This window comes from Prionailurus viverrinus, chromosome A1 (assembly GCF_022837055.1).
Source record: "Prionailurus viverrinus isolate Anna chromosome A1, UM_Priviv_1.0, whole genome shotgun sequence".
NCBI lineage: Eukaryota > Metazoa > Chordata > Mammalia > Carnivora > Felidae > Prionailurus > Prionailurus viverrinus.
In genome coordinates, this window is record NC_062561.1 from 74245383 (window position 1) to 74269304 (window position 23922).

Here is a 23922-nt window from a genome sequence, read left to right on the forward strand (position 1 = left end):
CTAGCACTGTTAGTGCAGAGCCCAATGGGGGGCTCAATCTCATGACCTGAGATCATGACCTGAGCCAAAATCAAGAGGCGGATGCTCAACCGACTGAGCCACCCAGGTGCCCCTCATTTTTCAGTTCTGACAAATGCATAAGTATGGGTTTGGATCACCCTCCAGAGTGATGCTTTTTGGGGTAAAAAGTGGAGGATGGAAGTGCTAGCATGTTCACGGAAATTTGTCTCCGCTCCCACCCTATAGTGTTTCTATATTTGAAATATTCCAACACAGGGAAAAATGTCGCTTCTAGATTCTTAAATAAATACGTAATCCATTAAAAAGATAAGAATCCTTTCACAGACACTGATATTCTGAATTGTTCCTTCAGCTGGTGTTGGAAAGTCTTTCCCCCAGGTCTGTCCACCACAGGTAGATTAGGGATTTCCTGTTCAAGGGGGAGAGCCCTGCCAGGGGATGCAGAACCCAGGGCCAGTGGAGCACTGAGGCATCCCAAGCATGGAAGTTTTGGGAAAGCACACATATGGAAAATGGAGAAATGGAAATGGATTCCCTATCCATGCCTTCACATTCCTTGGACAATTTCCTGAACTCCCAGGGACAATTTCCTGAACTCCCAGGAGTACTCATACCAGAATATGAAGACTCTTGTTCTAAATGAATGTGGTTTTTGAAGAAGGGAATGCTTGACAAGCAATGGGCTGTCAAAAATTCCAAGAAAGATAAATTGTTTCCTGCTGGAGGAAAGTAATAAGGGTTCCTGGAGGGACAACAGGGTGATGTCTTTGAGGCGTCAGATGAGGCTCATGTATGGAATTTCTTCAATCCTGTTGGTGAAAGATTTTAGTGCACTAAGGCCATCACTGGAGTCTCTCCATGTCTCTCCAAATATATATGAATGTACATATATATATTCATAGAGAATATATATATTACTCTATATTTTTCATAAAAAGTGATGGTGGTTTTATTTATAAGTACGTGTCATACTTTTATTATTATTTTAAAACAGCTATAATTGTCACACTGTTTTTAAGTCTTTGATTAATGTTTCCCCCTGTATTATTTGCTTGGGGACAAACCTCAGTCTATATCAGTGGGAGACCTAATTACTGGAGGATTCAATTAAGAGTTTCTTTCAGGGACTTTTCAGAGAACAATTTCATAGTAGAGAAACTCCACCTTATTTAGATCTCTCCAACTGAACAGTGAGGAAATCTTGACACTTGTCACAAGGACTCAACTAGACCAAACATTACAAAAATTATTTGCATTTATTCAAGCCTTTAAAATAAAATATTCATTTAATATGATACTCACAGAGGCAATAAAATACATAATTTAATAGGCTTTTCAAGCTCATTTAAAAATAGAGAGCTGTCATTTTACAAAGCTCAGCTATTTTTCTTCCCTCTAGCACAACTCACACAATACCACACCATGTAAGAAAGCCAAGTTTTGTCTCACATATTTGGATCTGCAGGGAGGAAAATCCTGCCTGCTGCAGCTGCTGGCTTCCGGACCCTTGTCTGGCCATGCTGAAATGCTGATATGAATTCACAGTGGCCTTAGCACACCTGCCTATTTTCTGTTTGATGAGGAAAGCGTAGGAGGCACTGAACAGACAGACTCAAAGTTTTCCTTCTGCGCCATCAGAAGCATATTCTTTGACACTCCTTGATAGAAAATCTATACCACCTCTTCCCTACTGGCCTCTAATAAAAAGCTGTAGTCCCTTTTAATAAATCTAATGATGAAAAAAAATATAGGAACTTTATCCAATCGTAAATGTGAACCTCATCTAAAAAGGCATACATATTACGGTGTTCAAAGCAGCCTCCCTCACCCCCTATCGGAAGCTAAGGGTTGACGTTCATGTTCTTGTGATGCTGAAGAACACCAGCGGGATCTGAACTCGCTTCACCCAAACGCCAAAGGCCGTTTGGAGCCAAAACATTTGAAAGGAAATCTATGAGGCAGGGAGAATTTCCAAATGGAAAATGGAACAAAACCACCATGAACTGAATTAAGAATGTGCCCCATGTTGCCGCAGAATGAAGGAAAAGAAATTAAATCAGACCTAACACGTGGCCAGTTGTTTCCCCCTTGACATTAAACCCCTGGTGACATTGATCAAATCCTCCCTGCTTCCTCTTGTGACACTTACTTACAGCATCCAGAGAACCCATCTGGTAGCGCCCTTCCTACTTCTGGGCCCTGGGCATGTCGTCTTCTTCCTCAAACATTCATGTTTCTTTTTATCGATACTCACTTGTGCACATCTAACTGACTCATGTCCTGCATTTCAAGTGGGTCTTTATTATTTGTGCTTTTCCTTGCGTTCGCCATGACCTCCCATTGAACTAAAATCACCGACTGGAGTAGTGGTGTTTTTTTCCAATGCTTCTGCAACCTGTCCGCTCCATAGCTGTCCCGCTAGCCAACGTTGACCTGCCCCCTGCAGGCAGACCTTGAGGAAGCCCCTCTCCAGGCTTGAAGAGCTCTTTGCCAAATTCAAGCCATTGGAAAGAATTGTTTTTCCTAAAAAAAAGAAATCTAGTGGCATTGTTGGACTCCTGAGGCAGAGCAACCAATGTATAACATCGCTGATGCATTATGGACTCCTAATTTGACAATTGATTTCTGTTTAGTAACTCTTTTCTCTTATTTTTGCTCTTGGACTGTCACTGGAGAAGGCTAATTTTTTTTTTTAATGCAGGAAGTCAGCTACTTGTCCATGTTACATGATAAAGTCATATAAATAAATAGGTTGCAACATTTTCAAAATAATAATTAACATGTCAGTGGAAGATGTTCATTTCAATCTTCTTACAATCATAAATACTGAAGAAAATCTTGATCACTTTATAACAATAATAATTCGTTGCATCTATCTTAAGATACATAAAGTCAGGTGTTCATCTCTGCATTTTGAGATTCTGAGTAAGAATCCAGTTTAGGAGTTAAGAGGTTCTCAATGTTACCAGTGTCAAGTGTAGTCTGTGGTCTGAGGACATTTCTCGGGCATATTTCAAAGACAGTACATATATACATATAAATATTTGTCACATTAAGGATTTGGGCCACCAGTCACTTGGTACCAAAACCAATATATGGATTCAATTGGAATTTAAATTTTCACCTTAACCCTTTCCTGCCAAGTATCCCAACAAAAACAAACAGATACTGTTATCGCAGAACGTGTACTTTAGAATTCTTCTTTTTTGTCCACTTGGTGTCTACTTGTTATCTGGCTGAAATCCTCCGTTCACCTTTGAGAACGATGACCCAGAGACTGTTTCGATGTCTTTGCTTTCTGGAAATTCCATGTCGTTCTTTCCATGACATTTCTTGTATGCCACATAAACTAGAAGGCAAGACACAGGAGGTTAATCAAGGTTCGTATCAATTAGCTGCAAACTTTCTTTGGGCAGTGATCATAATCTATGGCTCAGATATCAGCTTGCACTTCCTGTAGGCTGAGGGCTGCTTAGAGAGAGCAGAAGCCATTCTTAGGTTGCACACCAGTCATGGTACTTCTGGAAGACCTGGAGCACAGCCATGGGGAGCACTTGCTCACATGGCTTCTGCAGGCATCAGCCCTGCGGTGGGTGCTCGTCAAGAATGACAGCAGGCACGTATTCTGTGCCTACCACTTCCTACTTATTACAGTCCTCAGTAAATAGGGTCCATGCTACGGTGCAGGGTCCAACACCTAGGTCTAGTGCTCTGTGTGGGAGGACTTGTGCTGGAATCACACTCCGTCTCTCCCTGACTTGACTCCTTTCTTCCCCCGAAGCGGGAGCCTTGGCTGAGCTGGGATCAGCCTTCCTCTCTTCTGGGAAGCTGCTGGTCTCTGGTGGCAGTGCGTCTATCAGCGTAGTTTTGAGGCCAGCTCACCTGGGCACACTGCCTGGCAAGGGGAGCAGAGCAGTGTATGTGTGTAGACAAGCGCTATGGGCCCATGTATGGGGCAGGGGAGAGGGGTGGTCTTCATAGGCCCCGTTGGTTTTTGAGCCATATTTTCTAATTAAGTTTTATCTGAATGAGTGCTATTTTGTTATCTAAATATATGATTTTTTTTCTTCTACTTCTCATTGGTTACAAAGTCAACAGAGGAAGAAAAAGTATTATATCATTGGAACTTCACACTTAAAATCGGTACATAATAATGTCTATCTCATAATGCAGTTGTGAACATTAAGTGAAATAAAATAGTAAGGTACCTAGTATGGCCCTGGGAGAATAGTCAGTGCTCAGGAGTGCTTCAAAGGTCTTAGTATGTCAAGATCCATGTCTCCTTGTTGGTCCCTGCACTTCTATAATATATTAATTTTGAAGCCACTGAGCTATTGAATCTATTGAATTGAGCTTTTGGTTAATTAAAATAGCCCAACAGTTTTATTACAAACTGTTTTCAGCCAGGACCCCTTCAACACACGTACACCACTAATTCTATTTAACCAAATTGTTTATTCTCTTTCTTCTTTCTTCTTCCCTTCCCTTCCCTTCCCTTCCCTTCCCTTCCCTTCCCTTCCTTCTTCCTTCCTTCCTTCCTTCCTTCCTTCCTTCCTTCCTTCCTTCCTCTTTCCTTCTTTCTGTCCTTCCTTTCTTTCTCCTTCTCTTCCTCCCTCATTCCCTTCTTTCCTTACTTTCTTTGTTCCAAAAAATTCTTTCACCAAAATATGTTTCCAGGCATTGTATGTATCAACAAATATGGCTTCCTCATCTTTATTCTTACTTATAAAAATGTGGGAAAGTATAAGACCAATACCAGTACCTGCCTTCCCATCATTCCTTCCACTTATCTACTAATCCCTTTTGAGTTAGTTATTCAACTAGTAAATTCACTTAATTGTTCCATCAGCCAGTCTGCTTTCTCTGGCTTTCTAGTAGACATCACTAGCTAATTATGTGGAAAAACCTCAAGGTACCCAAATTGGCTATATGTCTTTATCATACAAGACAACAGAGTAATTAGGCCATGGACTCCTGTCTCCTGTGTCAGTGATAAATCAGTGGAAAGTTTCAAATGGATCCAGGGAGTCTTTTATACTAGAAGGAAAACTCTGCTTTGAGGATAACATTCAAGACAGTAACACAGAGAACGATTAGTACCCATAGGCAAGTTGAATATGAGAGCTTGAGAACTTGAGAGCCAAGTGAAAAATTAAACCAAACCCAAACAACACTGGACAGCCAGGCAGTCTATAACATAACATTCCCATTATTTCTGTCATTCACCTTCACTATATAACCTCTCTTAAATTGCTACGAAGCATAAAATATCAGTCTCGTTTTAAAGAGAAGATAAAATTTAAAAATAGAGGCTAGACATCATGAATCCTTGGGGAACGAAATGTAAGGAAAGCTTCACCTAGGTGAAGGCCAGCAGGTGGCAGGGGCCAAGGATCAGAAGTGTATGCGACAGCAGAGTAAAATTAAACATCAAATTAGGGGCACCTGGGTGGCTCAGTCAGTTGAGCGTCTGACTTCAGTTCAGGTCATGATCTCACAGTTTGTGTTTGAGCCCCACATCAGTCTTTGTGCTATCAGCACAGATCCCACTTCAGATCCTCTGTCCCCTCTCAATCTGTCCCTCCCCAGCTCGTTCTCTCTCTGTCTGTATCTCTCTCTCTCAAAATAAATAAATAAACAAACAAATAAATAAACTTCTAAAAAATCAGATTAGCTATCCCTAGTCCCTAAAATAAAGAACATGTTTGCCTTAACTCTTATAATTATATGGATGTTACATAATACATGTACACGTGCACATGCTCATGTATCTGTCTTCTAATATAACTTAGCCTGATAAATATCTCTTGAATACCACTTTTGTGAAAAATATCCTATATTTACAAAGCATATGAAGATGATGATTTGGAAAAAACAGCCAGTTCGGGGTTCTTAGAAGCATATAGAAAGACACACAATAAAATGGTCCTAACAGGTTAATATGCCTCCCTAATTACTGGAGAAAAAGAAAAGTTTGTGGAGATGAATGAACCTCTCTTACTTTTCACTTAACAATAATCTTTACAAAAATCTTCTGATAAAATTGCCACCTTTTCATTAGCTGTTGGGAATTCGTGGTAACAGTAGAGATGACTTTTCCCACCCCTTTATTTCTCCACCCACGAAAAGGTACTTAATTTAACTTCTACGATTCACCGCCAAAAAAAAAAAAAAAAAAAAAAAAAAAAAAGAAAAAGGTGATCGAACACAATGCCACATTATCCACTCGAGGGTCTCTCAAAGGGGAGTATCACCAGGGCCATGTGATCAGCATTACTCCTTACTGCCTAGGAAGATTCCCGCAAAGGCGAGCTGGAAAATGCTGTAGATGAGCGGGAAAGTGAACACGACGTTGAGCTCCTCCTGGGTGAAGGAGAGCTGCACAATAGTGGAGCACAGCTGAGTGTTCTGCATCCCCGTTTCCAAAGCAACTGTTCGGCACCTGCAAGACGCGTTGAGAGGATTTATGCTCTTACAGTCATTATTTTGTGCTTTGCTATTGCATGGCACTGAAAGCAGATACAATGAGAACAAGTGCTTATATGTGTATGTGTATGTAGCTCGCTATCTGCTTTTAAGGTATATATTTATTCAACATATTCTTTTACTTATACTACATGGATAAATAACTTCTTAATATATATGATTATATACAGTATGCATAAATATTCTCTCTATATATACATAGATACAATCTTGGCTTAGTCACCTTTTATGATTGTTATGATCGTGAGAAAAGCCATATAAAACATCACAAAAGTTAAAAAAGCATATGCAAACAAAAACCGGTGTTGCTGTTTTCTCCTTTCCACATTAAAGAAAATTTAGAGTTTTTGACATCATTTTGTCCAGAGAAACACAGAACACTGACTAGCTTATTTTGCCCATTGAGCAGTGGAATATATCTATATGTCTATGTGTGTATGATATATACATATATAATATGTATGTACACATCTTATATATATGTATATATGTGTATATGCATGTATATAACCTTATATATAAAGATAATATTTATTTATATTATGTTATATAATAATATTTATTAACAAATAGTATATTTATTCAGTACAAATAAAATTACATGTTGAATAAATATATACATTTATCTTTTATTTATTTTTTAGGTGAACATATTTTTTAATTTAAATTTTAGTTAGTTAACATACAGTGTAATATTGCTTAATATATATTCACTTAAAGCAGATATATATGTAAATAAAAATCTACATATGAAAAGAGCAGGATCATTTATATTAGTGTTCCATGAATTCAAAGGGGACTCCTTTCATTCTTTCCAATTATGCCCTTGGTACCAGTGCAGAGCACAGAGCAGGGGCCGAGAAGACACTCAAGATAGAGTATTTGTTATAGTTGCTTCATTGTTAAATTGGCTTTGTTTTTCTGATGAAAGCTGGATAAAAGTCTTCCAGGAAGGTGGTACTGCTCCATTCTCCAGACGAGAAAAGTCAGAGGAAGAGTGAATGCCTGCCCTGGGGTTCCCAAGGTCAGTTGGCAGTGGGTCAGAGTGCAAGCCCAGATCAGCCTGACGACGTGTAACACCCCCCACTGCCCAGCCCTGCTTGTCTCTTTCTCAATGTCTGGCATGCTGCAGCTGCGACACCTGCTTTTCTTTCTGCCTATTGGCTCAGATGGTCTGGCAGGGGAGGAAAAGTTTTTACTCGGTACTAGACTTGTCCATGCTAAACCCAGCTCTGATGTTTGCACCTTGGGTCATTGATGAGCTCCGCCTGTTGCTGGACGGAGGGCCCCTTGTCACCAGGCCACCCTAAGTGCTTTTGTTGAAGTTATTCTGCCTGGAGAATAAGGACGTGAGACAATGGAAGGACTCAGTCTGCATTGTGTGGGGAATGGTCCCCAAGAATCTGAGCAAAAGAGTCCGTCAGTATTTTATTTCTGGGGGACCTGAGTCTATTTAGAATGATTGGGTGAATGTTATTACAGGTGAAAGATTTTGAATGTCTTATCAGTATTTACAGCTGTTATGGTTGAATTGTGTCTTCCCAAATGCATGTGCTGCAGTCTTGACCCCCAGGACCTCAGAATGTGACCTGAGTTGGAAATTGGGTCACTGCAGATATACTTGGTTAAGATAACATGATTAGGGTGAGCCCTAATCCAGTATGACTGGTGTCCTTATAGGAAGGAGAAGTTTGGGCACAGAGACACTTCTAGAAGAAAGACAGTGTGAAGACAGCCATCTTCAAGCCAAGGAGAGAGGCCTGGGACAGATTCCCCCTCACATCCCTCCAAAGGAAGCATCTTGCTGACACGTTGCTTCTTGGACTTCTAACCTCAAAACTCTTTAAGCCACTCTGGCTGGGGTACTTCTCTATAGCAGTCCTAGCAAATGAATACAACAACCATTACAGAAGCAGATTCCCAGTATGATTGATCAAAACACCATACCTGTGCCAGGACTGACCAGCTATTCTAGCCAGTAAAAACCCTAGGGAGTAACCAGCCAAAGGAAATAACATCCCTATGATCCACAGTTTGGGAGCGATGGTCCAGGCGCTCTGGTATAGAATGCCTCCAACGACAGCTATGAGCACGATAAGGATTGCACCTGTGATGGACCCGATCTGGAAGGAAGACACAAGCAGACCCGACAGCTGTGATGGAGAACAAAACCCACTCAGGAAGAATTGGAACACCTGGCTTCCAGATTGAAATCTTCCTGCTCTCCTTCCTTTGGTAAGTCTTACAACGTCTCTTAGTCTTGCTTTCCTCATGTGTACTTGAGGATCAAGTCTTGCCCAAGACGCCTTTTGTGATGATGATAATGAGAAAAGGGATATAAAACTCTACAAAAGTTAACAAATCATATATAAACAAAAGCCACTGTTGTTACTGTTTTCTTATTTTCACAGCAAGAAAATTTGGAGATTATAACTTTTTTTTTGTCCAGAAAAATAAAGAACACCAACTAGCTTATTTTGTCTTCCAATCAGTAGGATATATATATGTCTCCATCTATATATATGTATATCTTTATCTGCATTTATTTCTGTATTTATATCATCTGTGTCTATATCTATACCACTTTATCCATATCCATACCAACTAGCTAGAATATAGTTCCTGAAGGGGAATGAATGGTTACTAATGAATGGTTACTAATTAGTAATGGGTACTAATATCTACCAATTGCCAGATGCTGAACTGGCTGTATGGATTCAGAGATAAGAAACATCTGATCTATTTTTGAAAACAGCTGTCTAGATACATTTTATAGTACAAACCCACAGAACAGAGATCAGAGCAAGGTGCCCTGGGAATAGAGGGTAGAGTAAAAGCAGGAGGTGGCATTTGAGTTGGATAGAATCCTGCCCTGTAGGTGGGACCAGGAAGGGCACTCTGGAAGAGTGCGCTGCAATGTCTAACAACTTGAAGTCTCGCTAGATGGAGGTTTATGATGTACTGAAAAAACCGGTTTCGTCACTGGAAAGATCAATTATTGAAACTCACACTGTGGAGTATTTGCAACCTATGGCATGGGGCACTTACCTTAAGAATGATCTTGGCTTTGTGGGGCCATTTGTGGTTAACAAATATTCCAATGGAAACGGGAACAACAAGAGCGACCAAAGACGTACCTGAAAATGACAGGAGAGCAATTTGATCAACAAAATATGTAGCCCAGGAAAAAGGAAGACAAAACAGTAAGCAGCCTGCAAAAGGCTTAGGTAGTATATCAGTCCCCCTTCTTGAATCCACAAAACAGACTCAAGCAAAACAGTAATAAAACTCTCCTTGATCCACCCCGGCAGAAGATTTAATCTTCCTGGTGAAGCATTGCTAACATGGATGGTACAAATCCCTCTTAGGGTTCTCTACACTGCCAATCTTTTACTTTCAGTTTGTCAAAATCTTGGCTTCTTTGGTCTCTGGATCTTGATATCATGGGAAAAATACCTTTCTAAACTTTGTGTGTGTGTTTATGTTCTTGGGGTGTACGTGGGTATTTTATGTCTGCCTGTTACATCACGGCAGTGGAAACCAAACAAAAAGTTCAGAATTCTCCAGGCATTCTGTGGGCTGATGACTTCTGGTTAAGACTGAGTTCGGGTCTTCAAATCTACAGCAGAGAGGTGAGAGAGGAGGTTGAAAAAAGCATGCTTTAAATTTTCTGTGAGATAATATATTTGGCGACCTCTCAAACAATTATAATTCTTTGCAGGAACGTGCTCACCCAGCCAGATAAAAGAGCCATGCTTCAATTTCCTCGTGTTAAATTTACTGCTGTTCCCATCACATGATGGTTTGTTACCCCATGTTATTTAACTATTTTTTGTCCAATCACTGCTTTTACATAATTGTGTGCCAACAACCTCAACTTCTCACGGGCTGTTTCTTTGTCAAATATCCTTTTAAAGCAGGAGGGGAAAGTGCAATCGAATCATGAAGTTTCGAGGGTGGTCGTTGCTCTGCATTGGAGAAGATTTGATGAGGACCGGAAAATGGATTCTAGATCCCAGGGCTGCAAACATGAATTTAAAATGAACACAACAGTGATGAAAACATAATTTCTTTGTAGCCTTCTGGTCCTCCTGGCAGTATAAAGGTCAGCAGTTACTTTGTCCCAGAAATTACTCAAAGGGATTAAGTAATGGCCAGGAAAACCTATAACAGGGAAAAAAAAAAGATGGTAGGAGAAAATGGTGGAACACAGGATATGGAAAAGAGTGGTTGATGGTCATACTGGTAAGAGCTTCCAGAAAAACCTCCTTTGGGTATCCTTACATCCTGCTACTTTGGGAGGAGACTTCTTCCCTGGGGTGTCCAGACTACTTAAATTGTGGCAAGTTTGTAGGCCTCCAGTTGAAACTGTCTTGATCCGAATTGATTGTATTCTGGTAGCTTACATCCAGGTGCAGATACTGTGCTTGGGATGCCAGTGTGGTTAGGGTATAGTATATTTTTAATGTGTCCCTTCTGTGAAAGGGGCTCCCTTCCCCCGCTGCCCCACCAGGCTGGGGCCCCTCCTGCTGAGAGTCTTTACCTCTCTGGGGAGGCCCAAGGCTACAAGATGAACGCACGGACCACCTGCCCAAATTGTGTTTCCTCTGCCAACCGGGTGAGGCCAGAGACAGTTTTTCTGGGACCAGAAGTTGGCCATTAAAGACACTCTTTGCCCTTCCTCAAATTCAGTGTGTGGTTCTCACCCAGAAAGGTGGGTTGGTGTGATTCTTGACTCCCCGTGGGGTAAAGTTTCTCTCTCCTTCTCCCCCTTCCTCGTGTGCCCGTGCAGCACGTGTCTAACGCCTGTCCAGTTCGATGGGAAAGCAGTTGGGCCACTGGAACTGTAACGTGGCCTTTTTGTTTTGAGTTCCCAGAGCAGGTCTGGGAGGAAAGAAATTTGGATAAAAGCAAGAGGAGGACAGTCATGGACTGGAGCCAGAGGGACTGGGGTCCGAACCTGACCAACTGTGGGAAGGCTGCAAACTGTACAGCCTCTCTGTGCCCTGGTGTCCCCCTTTGTGAAGCGGGTAGAATTATAAGTAGCTCACGCAGCTGCCATGGGAATTAGGTGATGAAGCAGATGTACGGTTCATAGAGTTGGGCACTTTTAAACAGACAGCAGAGGGGAGCAGGGACAGCACCCCGCAGCCGCTGGTCTCCGTGTTCTCGGTGCCACAGGCTGGGGAGACGCCCTCTTCCACCCCAACCCCCTATGGGAAGGGCTTGGCTATGGTGCTGCACCTGCACAGTGGGGTGGGCATTGTGTGGAACTTGGGCTGGGCAGCGCTGACCACAGAGAGAATGTGAAGGCCAGGGGGCATTTCCAGCTCAGCGCTCATTTGGGGCAAATTAAACCTTTACCCTGGGCCTTAGTTTCCTTGTCTAAAAAGTAACGAGCACAACTTGTGAAGTGATTGGGTTGTTGTCTTAACGGACTAGAAAAACCAATAGCAAGAAGGTTAGGTTGGAAAACAGGCCTGGGTAAAATGGTGAATAAGCAGAGTCAGTATCTTTGTTTTTGCTAGCTCATTTAACAGTTTTAAAAATCTTGCCCTTTTCTCTTTTCTTTTTGCCCTGACCTCTTTCCTGATGACCGTTACCTCCACGGAGGTGCTAATTACTCTGTCTCATTTTCTGTTCCTTTCAAAATTTATTCACATTAAAGGAAGCGCTGGGCACCTGGGTGGCTCAGTCGTTTAAGTATCCAACTCTTGATTTCAGCTCAGCTCATGATCTCTGGGGTTTGTGAGATTGAACCCCTTGTCACACTGTTCACTGGTGTTGTGGGGCCTGCTTTGGATTCTCTCTCCCTCTCTCTGCCCTCCTCTGCTTGCTGCTCTCTCTCTGTCTCAAAATAAATAAATAAACAAACAAATATTTTTTTAAAAAAGGACGTGTTATAAGTCATTCACACTACAGTTAGAATTATTCAATATAGCCATGAAGTATTTTCCAGAAGGGAATGAATATCACGAAGAGAATTTTCTTTTAATGTTTATTTTAGAAACAGAGTGAGAGACAGAGTGCAAGAGGGGGAGGGGGCAGACAGAGGGTGACACAGAATCCAAAGCAGGCTCCAGACTGAGCTGACAGCACAGAGCCTGACTTGGGGCTTGAACTCATGAACCACGAGATCATGACCTGAGCCGAAGTCAGACACTTAACTGACTGAGCCACTCAGGTGCCCCTCAACGAGAATATTTTGAAGCTTAAATTATTTTGTTAAACAATAAGTAATAATAGAATTAAAAGTCCTTACTCAAGAGACAGGTTCTCTGAGAGGCCTGCAATGCAGGAAGTCTACATTGTTTAACCTGAAGGAAGGTGCTTTCTAAGGGAGCAGACTGAGAGTTAAGGAGCATGAGGCGTAGCAGGGCATTCTGTGGAGTCACCCTACAACCTGTTTGCAAGAGAACTATCTCACCTATATCTCATCTTTTATGACTACAGCTGTGTGGGAAATGCCTGGTTTGAGAAGGCCAGGAGCTGTCTTGTCTTACCCTTGACCCTATGTTACACAAATGACTTAATTTCTCACCATTATCTGTTGAACCGGAAACTGGAAAAAAAAAGCCCCTTTGGGGTGGGGGTGAACATCTCGGAGCAAAATGAGTGGAGACAGAGTCATGACTGGTAGATTTGACTCCTGGGGCATCACGTACAGACTGCACCAGGCAACGAACTTCTGAGTCAAGATGTGGCTCACAGTCGAGTGTTACCTATATTACGTTTCGTTGGGTAGTTTCCCAGCACCACACCCACGATTGCTCACTAGGTGTCCTAATTTTAAATCATTAGTGGAATGTGTGTATATATATTTATGTTATATTTCTTCTATCTGCGTGTCTGGGAGCAAACTCATGTTCCTGTGAACTATGGTACTGAGCGTTACGGGAAGGACACAGCCTCTTGCGCATCAGCAATTTTGGCTTCCTCAGGTCCAGACGGCCGTGCCTTGAGTCAGCCCTCCCTCTAGTACCTGCAGTGGAGGAAAACCAGGTTCTCCCTTGGGGTCAAAGTTTGGGGTTTGGATTCTGCCAACTCTCATTCAGTCGCAGGCATGACCTGTAACGAAATCCTGATTGGGTAAAAACGGCCGCTGGTTTGAGAGGTAGACACTAGCTGGGTCTGGGCCTGGCCCGAAGTTAACAGAGAACAGGAGGGTAATATTCAGAAAGCTTGCAGAGGAATGACTTACCTATGTTATCAAAGGGAATTATGATGGTCCCAGAGTCGACCCACATTTTGGTATAGATAAAGAGGCACAGCGGCATCATTCCCAGGGCAAGCAGCGTGGAGCATGTGGTCATACTGATGCTGGAAGGAAATGGGCAGGTTGATACGTCCGCCTGGGTTTTCTAGGGGGAGACTTAGTTTCATCTTGCAATTCGTGATTAGGAAATCCTGCGGAAGACTCAACCAGCAGCGTCCTCTAGGCTGATGGACGGATGTGTGCATGCGCCCATCTTTGTACAGGTCCCAGCTTTGGGGAAAATGCGGAGATCTGGATTTGTTGTTTTTCTACTCTGTCTTGGGCCATTCCTCCCTCTCCACTGGTTCTCGAGGATCAGAGCAGACAGTTAATGACTGTTTAAATTCATTATTAGAAGAGGTACAGGGTTCTTGGACACACCACGCTTTGGATCTCCAATCAGAGAAAAGCAAACACATGTATACCAGCCGAAACTTTAGGGGCTTTGCTGTGTCTGTCCGTGTTGAGATGGGATGGGACTCCCTGGTCCCTCGGAGGAGAGCACATGTCCAAGGGAGGGAGCCTCAGTGTCTTTTTTAAGGCAGACAGATTACTGCCCCAATGCCTGTAGCTTAAAAGGAAAGAGGAAGCTGACTTGAAGAACTAAAGAAAATATGCAAGCAGGGGTGGAGGGGTGGTGGGCCTGGATTCTATTTCCGCTGAGAAATTTACCCAATGTGTGTTCAGAAGGACCAGGGTTTGATACTATTACTCCTGAGAGCATCTGTGTTTTAGTGAGCGGACTGGCTGGGTGAGCGGATTTTGGCTTTGGACCTGGAGGAGTTTACATGGAATGATGCTATCTTCCGCAATGTGACAATGGATGGAAGACAGGTGTTTGGGTGGCGGGTCTTCCTGGTTCCTCTCAAGGGTCCGTGTGCACAGAGGCACATTCTCTTCCTGGGGAACAGACCTGTTAAATGTCTAGGCCAGGCACTAAAGCCAGACACTGCTGGGGTTGGAAGCAGGTGTAGCCACTTACTACATAAGTACTATGCTCTTTGGGTAATTTACTTGACTTTTCTTGGCCAGCTTCCTTATCTGTGAAATGAAGATTATAACTATTGCCACCTCATAGGCCGTGAGGACTAATGACCCAGTGAGTCCAGTACTTAGAATAATGCAAGACTCTCATTAAAAGTCAACTACTGTATTAGCTCTCCAGCCATAGTGTGTGTGTGTGTGTGTGTGTGTGTGTGCGCGCGCGCACATGTGTTGTGTTCCAACAAAATACAGGATCCAGAAATGAGACATTTTTCTGAAAGGCCTTTCTCCAAAAGCTGTAGCATTGAGACTATCAGAGTAGTAATTTCTTAAAGGTATTATATGTGGGCTTGAAGGAAAATGCAGAATTATTTACATCACCTGTGACCCTGCCCTCTGCTGTGCTCCACAAACACCAAAACCACACTACATAGTGCTAAGGAAAACAGCTAGGGGTGAGGAATTTCATTTTAATGGATCCAACTAAGCACAGTCTTGGCAAAAAATAAAGGGTGGTGGCAACGCTTAACGGGGGCTTAACTTGGCTAATAACCATTTTTTTTTAAACTGGGAATGACCTCACTTAAAATGTGTTTAAAGAATTTAGGATAAAAAAAAGAATTTAGGATAAAAGTACTTGTCTTCGTGGAGCTAAAATAGTATAACACCAACAAGTGCTGGAGATGTATGTGAAACATTTCTAAGAAGTTCCATCTGTTATGGGACAGATTAACTTAATTTAGATACAAAAAACGGATGCTAAGGCAGCATCCTAAACCAGAATAATAATTTTCAGAAATAGTCTTGCTTATAATTAAAATATTGGAGTTTGTAAGCTCTCTCCCTTCCTTTGACATTCTCTCTTTTATCTTTTATTTCAAAAATAAATTAGAATGGATTTAAAATTATCATCATGGGGTGCCAGGGTGGCTCAGTGGGTTGAGCAGCTGACTTAGGCCCAGGTCATGATCTCATAGCCTGTGAGTTCAAGCCCCACGTCGAGCTCTGTGCTGACAGCTCAGAGACTGGAACCTGCTTCAGATTCTGTGTCTCCCTCTCTCTCTGCTCCTCCCTTGCTTGCACTCTGTCTCTCTCTCTCTCTCAAAAATAAATAATAAAAACATTAAAAAAATTAAATTTATCACCATAATAAAATCATTTTATTCCAGTATGTCCAGTGTGCTTTCCAGAGTAGAGGGGATGGGAGGGGTGCACGGAGGGGGCAGTGTTTTCTACCTGGATGATATAGTAAAGAGAAGGGTAAGGATTTTTTATTTTAAACTCTGAGAACAACTGTTTCTCTCTTTGTTTTTTCTTTCAAATTTCCTTGGGAAAGCTTCAATTTTAAATTATTGCTAAGACAGTTTATGAAATTGTGTTATGGTTTTGAGTTTGGCAAGAGTAGTTTCTTGAGGCCCTGAGGTAGGACATGGCAGCAGCTGGAGAAGGGAATAGTCTAGCTTTAGTGGGCCACCTTGACCATGAGGCACTGCAGAGGGGCAAGAGAACAGGTGGCCAGAAGTTGATGCCATTTGAACTAACAAGAGAACAATATCAAACCACTCAAAATGAGATGAAAAACAATTCACAGGTAATAATTTTAGGGAGCAGTGTAGGGGAATAGATCAGCAAAAGAAAAAAAATCCTTTTATGAATAAAATCTGAAGTTTGATAAGAAGCATAGATATCAACAATAGAAATACTACCATGAGTTTATGCTGGAATGAGGAAAAAGGTAACAAAAGAAAAAAAAATCTCTTGTCTTTAATTTTTGGCTTTAGCTCTATTTGCCACCAGGGAAATTTGTTTTCCTTTCTTTTCTTTTCTTTTGGAGATAAAGACAATAAATGAGAATTCACTAAATGTTGAGGAATTAGGTGAAGTCACTGATGAGGAAAGTAAAGACTGTTACCATATTAGAAGTAAAACACCAAATTTGACAGATCAAATGAAGTGTATGTAGGTGGTGCTAGAAAGTGGGGAGATGGTAAGTGATAGAAAAAATGTTGAACAAAGATTAAGAGTCTGGATAAGGATACCTGGCTAGGTCTGGATTCAAATCTGTCTCTGATATGTACTGCCTCTGTGACTGGGGTTAAGGTTATGAACCTTAATTTTTTTTTTTTTTTAAATTTTTTTTCAATGTTTATTTATTTTTGGGACAGAGAGAGACAGAGCATGAACAGGGGAGGGGCAGAGAGAGAGGGAGACACAGAATCGGAAACAGGCTCCAGGCTCCAAGCCATCAGCCCAGAGACTGACGCGGGGCTCGAACTCACGGACCGCGAGATCGTGACCTGGCTGAAGTCGGTCGCTTAACCAACTGCGCCACCCAGGTGCCCCGAACCTTAATTTTATCATCTGTCAAGTGCAGAAAATAATAGTACTGACTTCAAGAGGATTATCTCGAGGGTTAAATACACCAATGTATGTGGAATCCTTGTACTGTGTGTGGCTCATAATGGTGAGCTAATACATACTAGCTAGTAAAATAAAAATAAATGCTACATAAGAGAAACAAAGCTTGGTGACTTTGAGGGGAAAAAGAGAAAAAGTCGAATACTATTGGGTTAGTTCTTAGAGTAGAGAGAAACTGGACATTTATGTGATTTAAATGGGAGAGGTTGCTTCAAATTTGTGATAAGCCAGAGGGTGGAGGATCTTGAACAACTAAAATAACAATAAACAATGAACAATGGACTGACCTGGAAGATGAAAAATGTAGCAATCTTAGCCAGAGAACAAAGGATGTGGAAGGAAAATCTAGAAACAATTAACACTGGAAAATAGTATAAGGGAGTGTAGCTAGTAGATGGCAACTCCAGATGGAGTTGGGGGGAGTGGAGGAAAGGTACATAAGCAGGGATCCCTCCAAGAAGTCAAAGAAAGGAAAACGACAAGGAAAAGTCCTTGCATGGTGTGGCTGAAAGGAGATTCGAAAATGGGGGATCTCTGGGAATAGAGCCTCAAAGGAGGCAGGTGTCTTTGTGTCCTCTGGACTATGGGTCCTGCCACCGGCAGATTCGCCTGAAAATGTCACCTTCATTTCTCCCAGAAACATTTTGTGTATAGAATGCCCACAGCACAGCTAGAACAGGTGAAAATACCTGTACTCTACTCACATTCCTGCAACACTTTTCTAGGCTGGAATAGTCTGAGAAGGAGCTCAAATATCACTTGCTGTATTTCAATGAGCAAGGTCTATAATTTCATTAAGGATAACTGTTAAGTTTGTTGTTGTTGTTGTTGTTGTCTATTCTTTTTTTTCACTGGAGATTGCAAAATGCAATGGCTTGTCAGGTTCAGAAGAAATGGTGGCAGGGGAATGAGGGGATGAGCGGGAGAGGGGGAGACAACAGTGTTAGGGGGACAATGGGGTGAAGGGGAGAGGGAGAGGGGGCTGGGTGGGCTGGGGGGGTTGATTTGGTTTCTTCTCCCAGAAAGCACACCCAGGAAAGTCACTGTAGATGAAGTTGTTTTGCTTGCATGGTGTGGTATCTGTTCTAGCAACTGGTAAGCAATGCAGATACCTGTTGTGAAACAATCATATCCTGGCTGCGATTGGTACGGTTCCAGTGGAAATGGAGAACGTAAAGTTCTTAATTTTTTTTAAGTTTGTTTGTTTGTTTGTTTATTTAGAGACAGAGAGCGTGCACAAGTGGAGAAGGGGTAGAGAGAGAGGGAGTAAGAGAGAATTCCAAGCAGACTCTGCACTGTCAGCGTGGAGCCCCACATGTGGCTCCAACTCACAAAACTTCGAGATCAGGACCTGAGCCCAAGTTGGATGCTTAACCGACTGAGCCACCCAGGCACCCCGAAGGTAAAGTTCTTAAAGCACAGAACTGACTCCAGAAGAATAGAAAGTGTTGGAAAACTGGTTCCCAAAAGCTGAGGTGATACTCTCTTAACTTACTCTAAAGGAATATTTGACCAGTTCTTCCTTTAACATATGCAATGCATAATGTCATCATCTCATCATCGTACTGAGCGGCATAATTTAACTGCTTTCAATGATTATGAGCCATTGTGATAAACACTATTATTTGCTCCGCTAAAATACAGCGATGTCTTCTGGGCATTTGTGTTTAGAGAGCTGTTTGTCCCTAGATTAAGGGACGCAGCGGCTGCTGTGACTTTGTGAGTTGCCTTCTTCGTTTTGTGGGCATTTTTGGTTCTCTCTCTTGAGGTCAGGCTTTTGGGGCCACTTGATGCTGTGGGACACCGAACCACCCCACTAGCACCTTGCTCCCCACCCCACTTCTTTTTTTTTTTTAATGTTTATTTATTTTTTGAGAGAGCGAGAGAGACAGAATATGAGCAGGGTAGGGGCAGAGAGAGAGGGAGACACAGAATCCGAAGCAGGCTCCAGGCTCCAAGATGTCAGCATAGAGCCTGATGCTGGGCTCAAACTCACAAACGGTGAGATCATGACCTGAGCCGAAGTCGGACGCCCAACCGACTGAGCCACCCAGGCGTCCCTACCTCCACCCCACTTCTTATATCTCATCCTCTGTGCTGAGAAATAGCACAACAGAGCTCTAGGATTAGGAGATTAAGAAGGTCCTGCGCAAGGAACATTTATGACATTAAGCAGGATTGAATCTTTTCCTGGGTTTTGTTTGAGGTCTGGATAGGGGGCATGGCTAGCAAGGTGACTGCTGGACTGGAGAGCTGTTGGTGTTACTCACAAGACAAGGGGCATCTGTGGAGAACACACTTTCTAGAATGAAAACGAACAATTTCACTGCCATATGTCCCATTTAGGGATTATTCTGACTTGCTGAAGGATTCACATACACTGATTAAGCTGGCTGTTTTCCACCAAGGTTTCAAGTTTTACTTTGGCTCTTTCTCCTAAATATTTTTATTTTTTTACAGGAATTGTTATACGAGGTAGACAGGATTACATAATCATCTGTTTCAAGACAAATAAGATTTCCTTGACACCACAGAAAAGTGTCAGTTGGAGCTTAGATTAGGTCCCTGCAGTTTTTGCCCGCAGGAAGAACTCTGTTCCAACAGCCAAATAACCCAGCCTCGTGCATACTTTTCTGTTTTACAAACGGATTACACGTGGGGCATTCTCTTGAGGTAGAAGACTCTTCCATTTTATTGAAAAGTTACAAATACTCTGTAAAAGCTGTTTGGTGGAATTCAAAGTCCCATATTCAATTTGGGTCACTCCCCTTGGCTTAGTGGGTGAATTGTCACCTCTGTGTGCTTATGTCCAGATCAGCCCAAGTTGAGGTCTAGAAGGGCCTTATGGCTCTGTGGTGGTTCACAGATTAACTAAACCTGAACAGCGCTTGCCATCCTTTGTTCTTTACAAGACTTCCTTAGGGGGAAAAATCTATTGCAAGGAGAGATGGTATTTCCTTAAGTGAAAAGTATGTGAAGTGAAGCCATACAGGTTGTATGGCTTTTCTGAAGCTTCGGGGGGACCAACCCCAGCTGAGATGACACAGTGCTCAGTAGGCACTGTGTCAACGCGGAATAAAGCTTTACATTTTCCAGTGGTTACATTTCTACGCCTTAAGCTTCTCTCTTCTGAGCATAGTAGCTGGTGATTAACAGAACCGACTGCCTACTGTATAGTATTTAATAAGCACGCGTTACATTACCACCTGGCTGCTTTGCAGAAATGCATACCTTTCCCAGGAAATGAGGAATTGTCAGGTAAGGAAAAAGGCGTTTTTCTATTCAACGTAAGGCATTAAAATTCTCGGTCTCATCACGTTAATGCTTCGTCTTATTTCTATTAGTTTTTTTTTTTTTTCCGGTGCTAGTTCAGACTGGCACAGGATGAATTGGGGAAACATTGCAATTTAGATTACTCTGTGGGAAGCAGAGAAGCCATTTTCTGTTTATTTTATAGTAAGGTAAGCATAATTTAAAAAAAGCTGCTGCAGGTTTTTTTTTTTTTCTCTTTTAATGCCAGTAGAAGCAAAGCGAATGTACAAATTCCTCCTGAGGCTTTATACCAAGAAAAAACTTGTTCAAAGAACTGGCTGTATTTGGTGAGTTGACCAACTATTGATATTGTCTTAGAATAGATTCTAATGTGTAACGAACAATTGGATCGCGTGATTCCACTCAGAGCTCCTCATCACCACAAAGAAAGGTCTGGTTTGTTTCTCGTTTTGTTTTTGCTGATACCAACAGGGCAAACTTTCTCAGGTGTGCTCGTGGCTTGGACAAACTTCTTTTTTGAAACACTTTGAGTCTTTCCCCAAAGATAAATGGCAACTATCCAGCTCCCTGTTCACTGAGTTGGATTAGAAACCACAAATATAAAGTATAACCCCCAAATTCCAATAGCTAAGCAGCTGTACAGGAAGTTGAGGGAATGCACTTATTGTCTTCTGTTTAGTTCCTCAGCTGTACCCTAGATCAGGCTGGTCAGATGGACATCACAGTGACGTGGGCTCGTGACAAGATTAATTCAATGTGATTACAGTAGGAGAGGCTTAGATAGCTTACCTCAAGTCCATGTCGCCATCGACCCAGTAGGCCAAGATATTGGAGGCGGTTCCTCCGGGACAACATCCCATGATGAGTACCACTACAGCTTGGACAGGAAGGATGTCAAAGGCCACTGACAGGATGAATCCCGTGAGGGGCATGATTCCAAACTGACAGAGGAAGCCAACGCATATGCCCCACGGCCGCTTTACGTGTCCTAGGAATTTCTTGATTTCCACATTGCATCCCATGGAGAACATCACCATGGCCAAGAGGATGGTCAAGACAGTGCTCAGGACCACGCTGAGGATGTTATTAAAATTGCTCTCAGTCAGCACACAGGATGACCCATTGCAAACCGTGGCACTGGCCGAACAGCCTGTTGAATTATTCATTGCTGGATTTGGTGCCCAAATGGTCACACGCATCCACAGAAGTACCAATCTTCCACTCCTCACCAGATGAATAATGCCTCATCCAGCCGTGTCCAACTTTTAAACCCTTCTCAAACATGTGTCACTTGAGTCTCTTTCAAAAGCCACCTCAGAGAAGCAATAAAAAACAATAAATGCCAGTATGTCAGTTTCCAGAGGTAACATTACAACACAGCACAAATTATGAATCATAAAAGTCCTGCCAAATTGTTGGTCCGGCTGGAGAATTATAATTAATCATTTATTGGCATGATAATGAACCGTACCATATAAAAAGAGCCGTGTTAATGTTTAATGCTGAGGAGGTTTGTGAAATTTCAGTTAAGTGACACTTAAAAACAACTAAGAAAAACGAAAGAACGTTGGAGGGTGTAAGCCATAGGAAAGCACATTGTTCACTCATATAAGGGAGATTGGGTCCTGAAAAAGTCACGTCCTGTGCTGAGTTAAATTGCAAAATAGTGTCAGGCTCTGAACTGGGACCTAGACCTTGAATTTCCTCCCTCCAAGAGCCTTCCTACTGAATCAACTGGTCTGCTTGTATTGGTCTATAGTTTTCCTAAAGTACATGTAAGTTTCAGAAATCTGTAGGGTCTTGATGCAAACCTATGGGACAGTAACATGCAGGAGGGTGGACTGTTCTCTATGTGGTCTGGTGGGAAGGGAGCTGATGAGTAGAGCCACCCTCAATTACAGAAGCGATTCTGTGTGTGTTGCCATGGTAACAAAGCACTTTTTTTTTTTTTTTTTTTTTTTTTTTTTTAGGTAGAGACAATACAATTATTTAGAGGAATAAGCCTCAGAAGATTAGGTCAAGGTAACAGGCTGGTGGATAGAGGTTCCAAGGGAGGCTGATTTTTATGAATGTCAAATAGTCAACCTCATTGCAGACAGAACACTGTATTTGGTGTGTAAGGAAGATAAAGGAGGGAGAGAGGGATTGTTCCTGTTCTCGGAAGTTTACAATCCAACGACTGCGTCAAGATGTATGTGTTGTCGAATTTAATCATGTTAAATTAAGGAAGATGAGCATCCCCATTTTATGGATGAAGACTTGAGGGTCAAGGAAATGAAGTGCTTTATTCAAAGCTACCCAGCGGATACCTCGACATCCTGAAACTCAGTCTGGCTTGGTGAAAATTAGCAGTACCTTAGAACAGAACTTCTCAAAACTCAGTGTGCACATGAACCCTCCAGGGGTCTTGTTACAGCACAAATCCCGATTCCGGAAGTCTGGGGTGGGCCTCAGGATGTCTGCATTTCTGACAAGCTTGGCATTCATGGCGATGATGCCGATCCAGAGGACCACACTGTGAGCATCAAGGCCACAGAATACCAATGTCAGGGTGACTACCATGGCACCCAAGGTGGTGGAAACTGAGCTTACCGGTCACAACTGAGAACAGCATTTAGAGAGTGACTCAATACGGGGAATTACCTTTCTCATCGCTTGAGTACACATGAGCTGTGAGCACCCGGCAAAGGGATCCATTTGTGTCAGATGTCCCAGCTGCTGGGGGCTTAGGGGCACTGTCTCTTTAATCTGGAATTGAGCTGCTGGGAAAATGTCGAAGAGTGTCCTTAAGGGGTGACCATGATTCACACTCCTTATGGTGCAGCTTCTGTCCCCAGAGTGCTCCTCTCTAGCTGTCATGCTTCACAGCCGCCTTTGCTGGCATGGGTGGGCTCCCATTAGCTCTGCCTGGCTGCATGCCAGTTCCCGGGAAATCGTCCCGACTCTCTCACTACCCTTCCTGCTCCCACAGCTAAATGATTAGCTAGGGAATCCCCACAAGGGCTCCCCTCTCACTCCTGTGTGTGGAATGACTTGGTCCCTGCCCTGCAAGCATCTCCTGGCACTGACCTCTGACCCACTTCTTGGCTCAGGTGCCCGGCAGCTGAGGGCAGGAGCTGAACACTCCCCCTGCTGCCGCAGCTCGGCACCTGCCAGCTCGGGCTCTGCCCCCCAGTGCCTGGGCTGGGCTGGGTTGGGCACGTCCACAGGACTGGAGATCAGCTTCCAAAGCAGCTGTCCTGCTTTCACCTCCAACAGCCCTGGAGAGTGAAAAAGCTAGCCTAGGACCTACCCCCCAACAGCCTCTTCGCTTCACCAGGTCTGGTCTGCGAGGGGAAACTCCAGGGTGGCTGGGATTTTTCCCAGGATGGGCTTCCTGTTCTGGGCTTGCTGCTGGGTCACTGGGTGAACTCCCTACTTAGCCTTTCTGCTGGAAGCAAAGGAGACAAAGTGTAGAGAGTAGAAAGCAGGTTCAGAACAAAGCT

General features: G+C 42.8%; 1 protein-coding gene across 1 annotated transcript; it reads right to left on the bottom strand.

The window, feature by feature from the left end:
- Positions 1 to 3242: 3242 nt before the first annotated feature.
- Positions 3243 to 21603, bottom strand: SLC10A2 (solute carrier family 10 member 2). Its single transcript, XM_047851474.1, has 6 exons — positions 21227 to 21603; positions 13709 to 13827; positions 9556 to 9644; positions 8455 to 8630; positions 6306 to 6463; positions 3243 to 3370 (listed from the first exon to the last, which is right to left on the bottom strand). Exons 1-6 carry the CDS (start codon positions 21601 to 21603, stop codon positions 3243 to 3245), a joined length of 1047 nt encoding a protein of 348 aa, XP_047707430.1.
- Positions 21604 to 23922: the final 2319 nt, after the last annotated feature.

What these genes read in the sequence shown, in the direction of transcription:
- SLC10A2 (XM_047851474.1), bottom strand. Translation starts at nt 21,603, where the DNA reads ATGAATAATTCAACAGGCTGTTCGGCCAGTGCCACGGTTTGCAATGGG. An exon ending in AATTCCCTTTGATAACATAG is followed by an intron (nt 9,645 to 13,708) that starts GTAAGTCATTCC and finishes TGTCATTTTCAG; the next exon opens with GTACGTCTTTGGTCGCTCTT. An exon ending in GCTGGTCAGTCCTGGCACAG is followed by an intron (nt 6,464 to 8,454) that starts GTATGGTGTTTT and finishes CGCGTCTTGCAG; the next exon opens with GTGCCGAACAGTTGCTTTGG.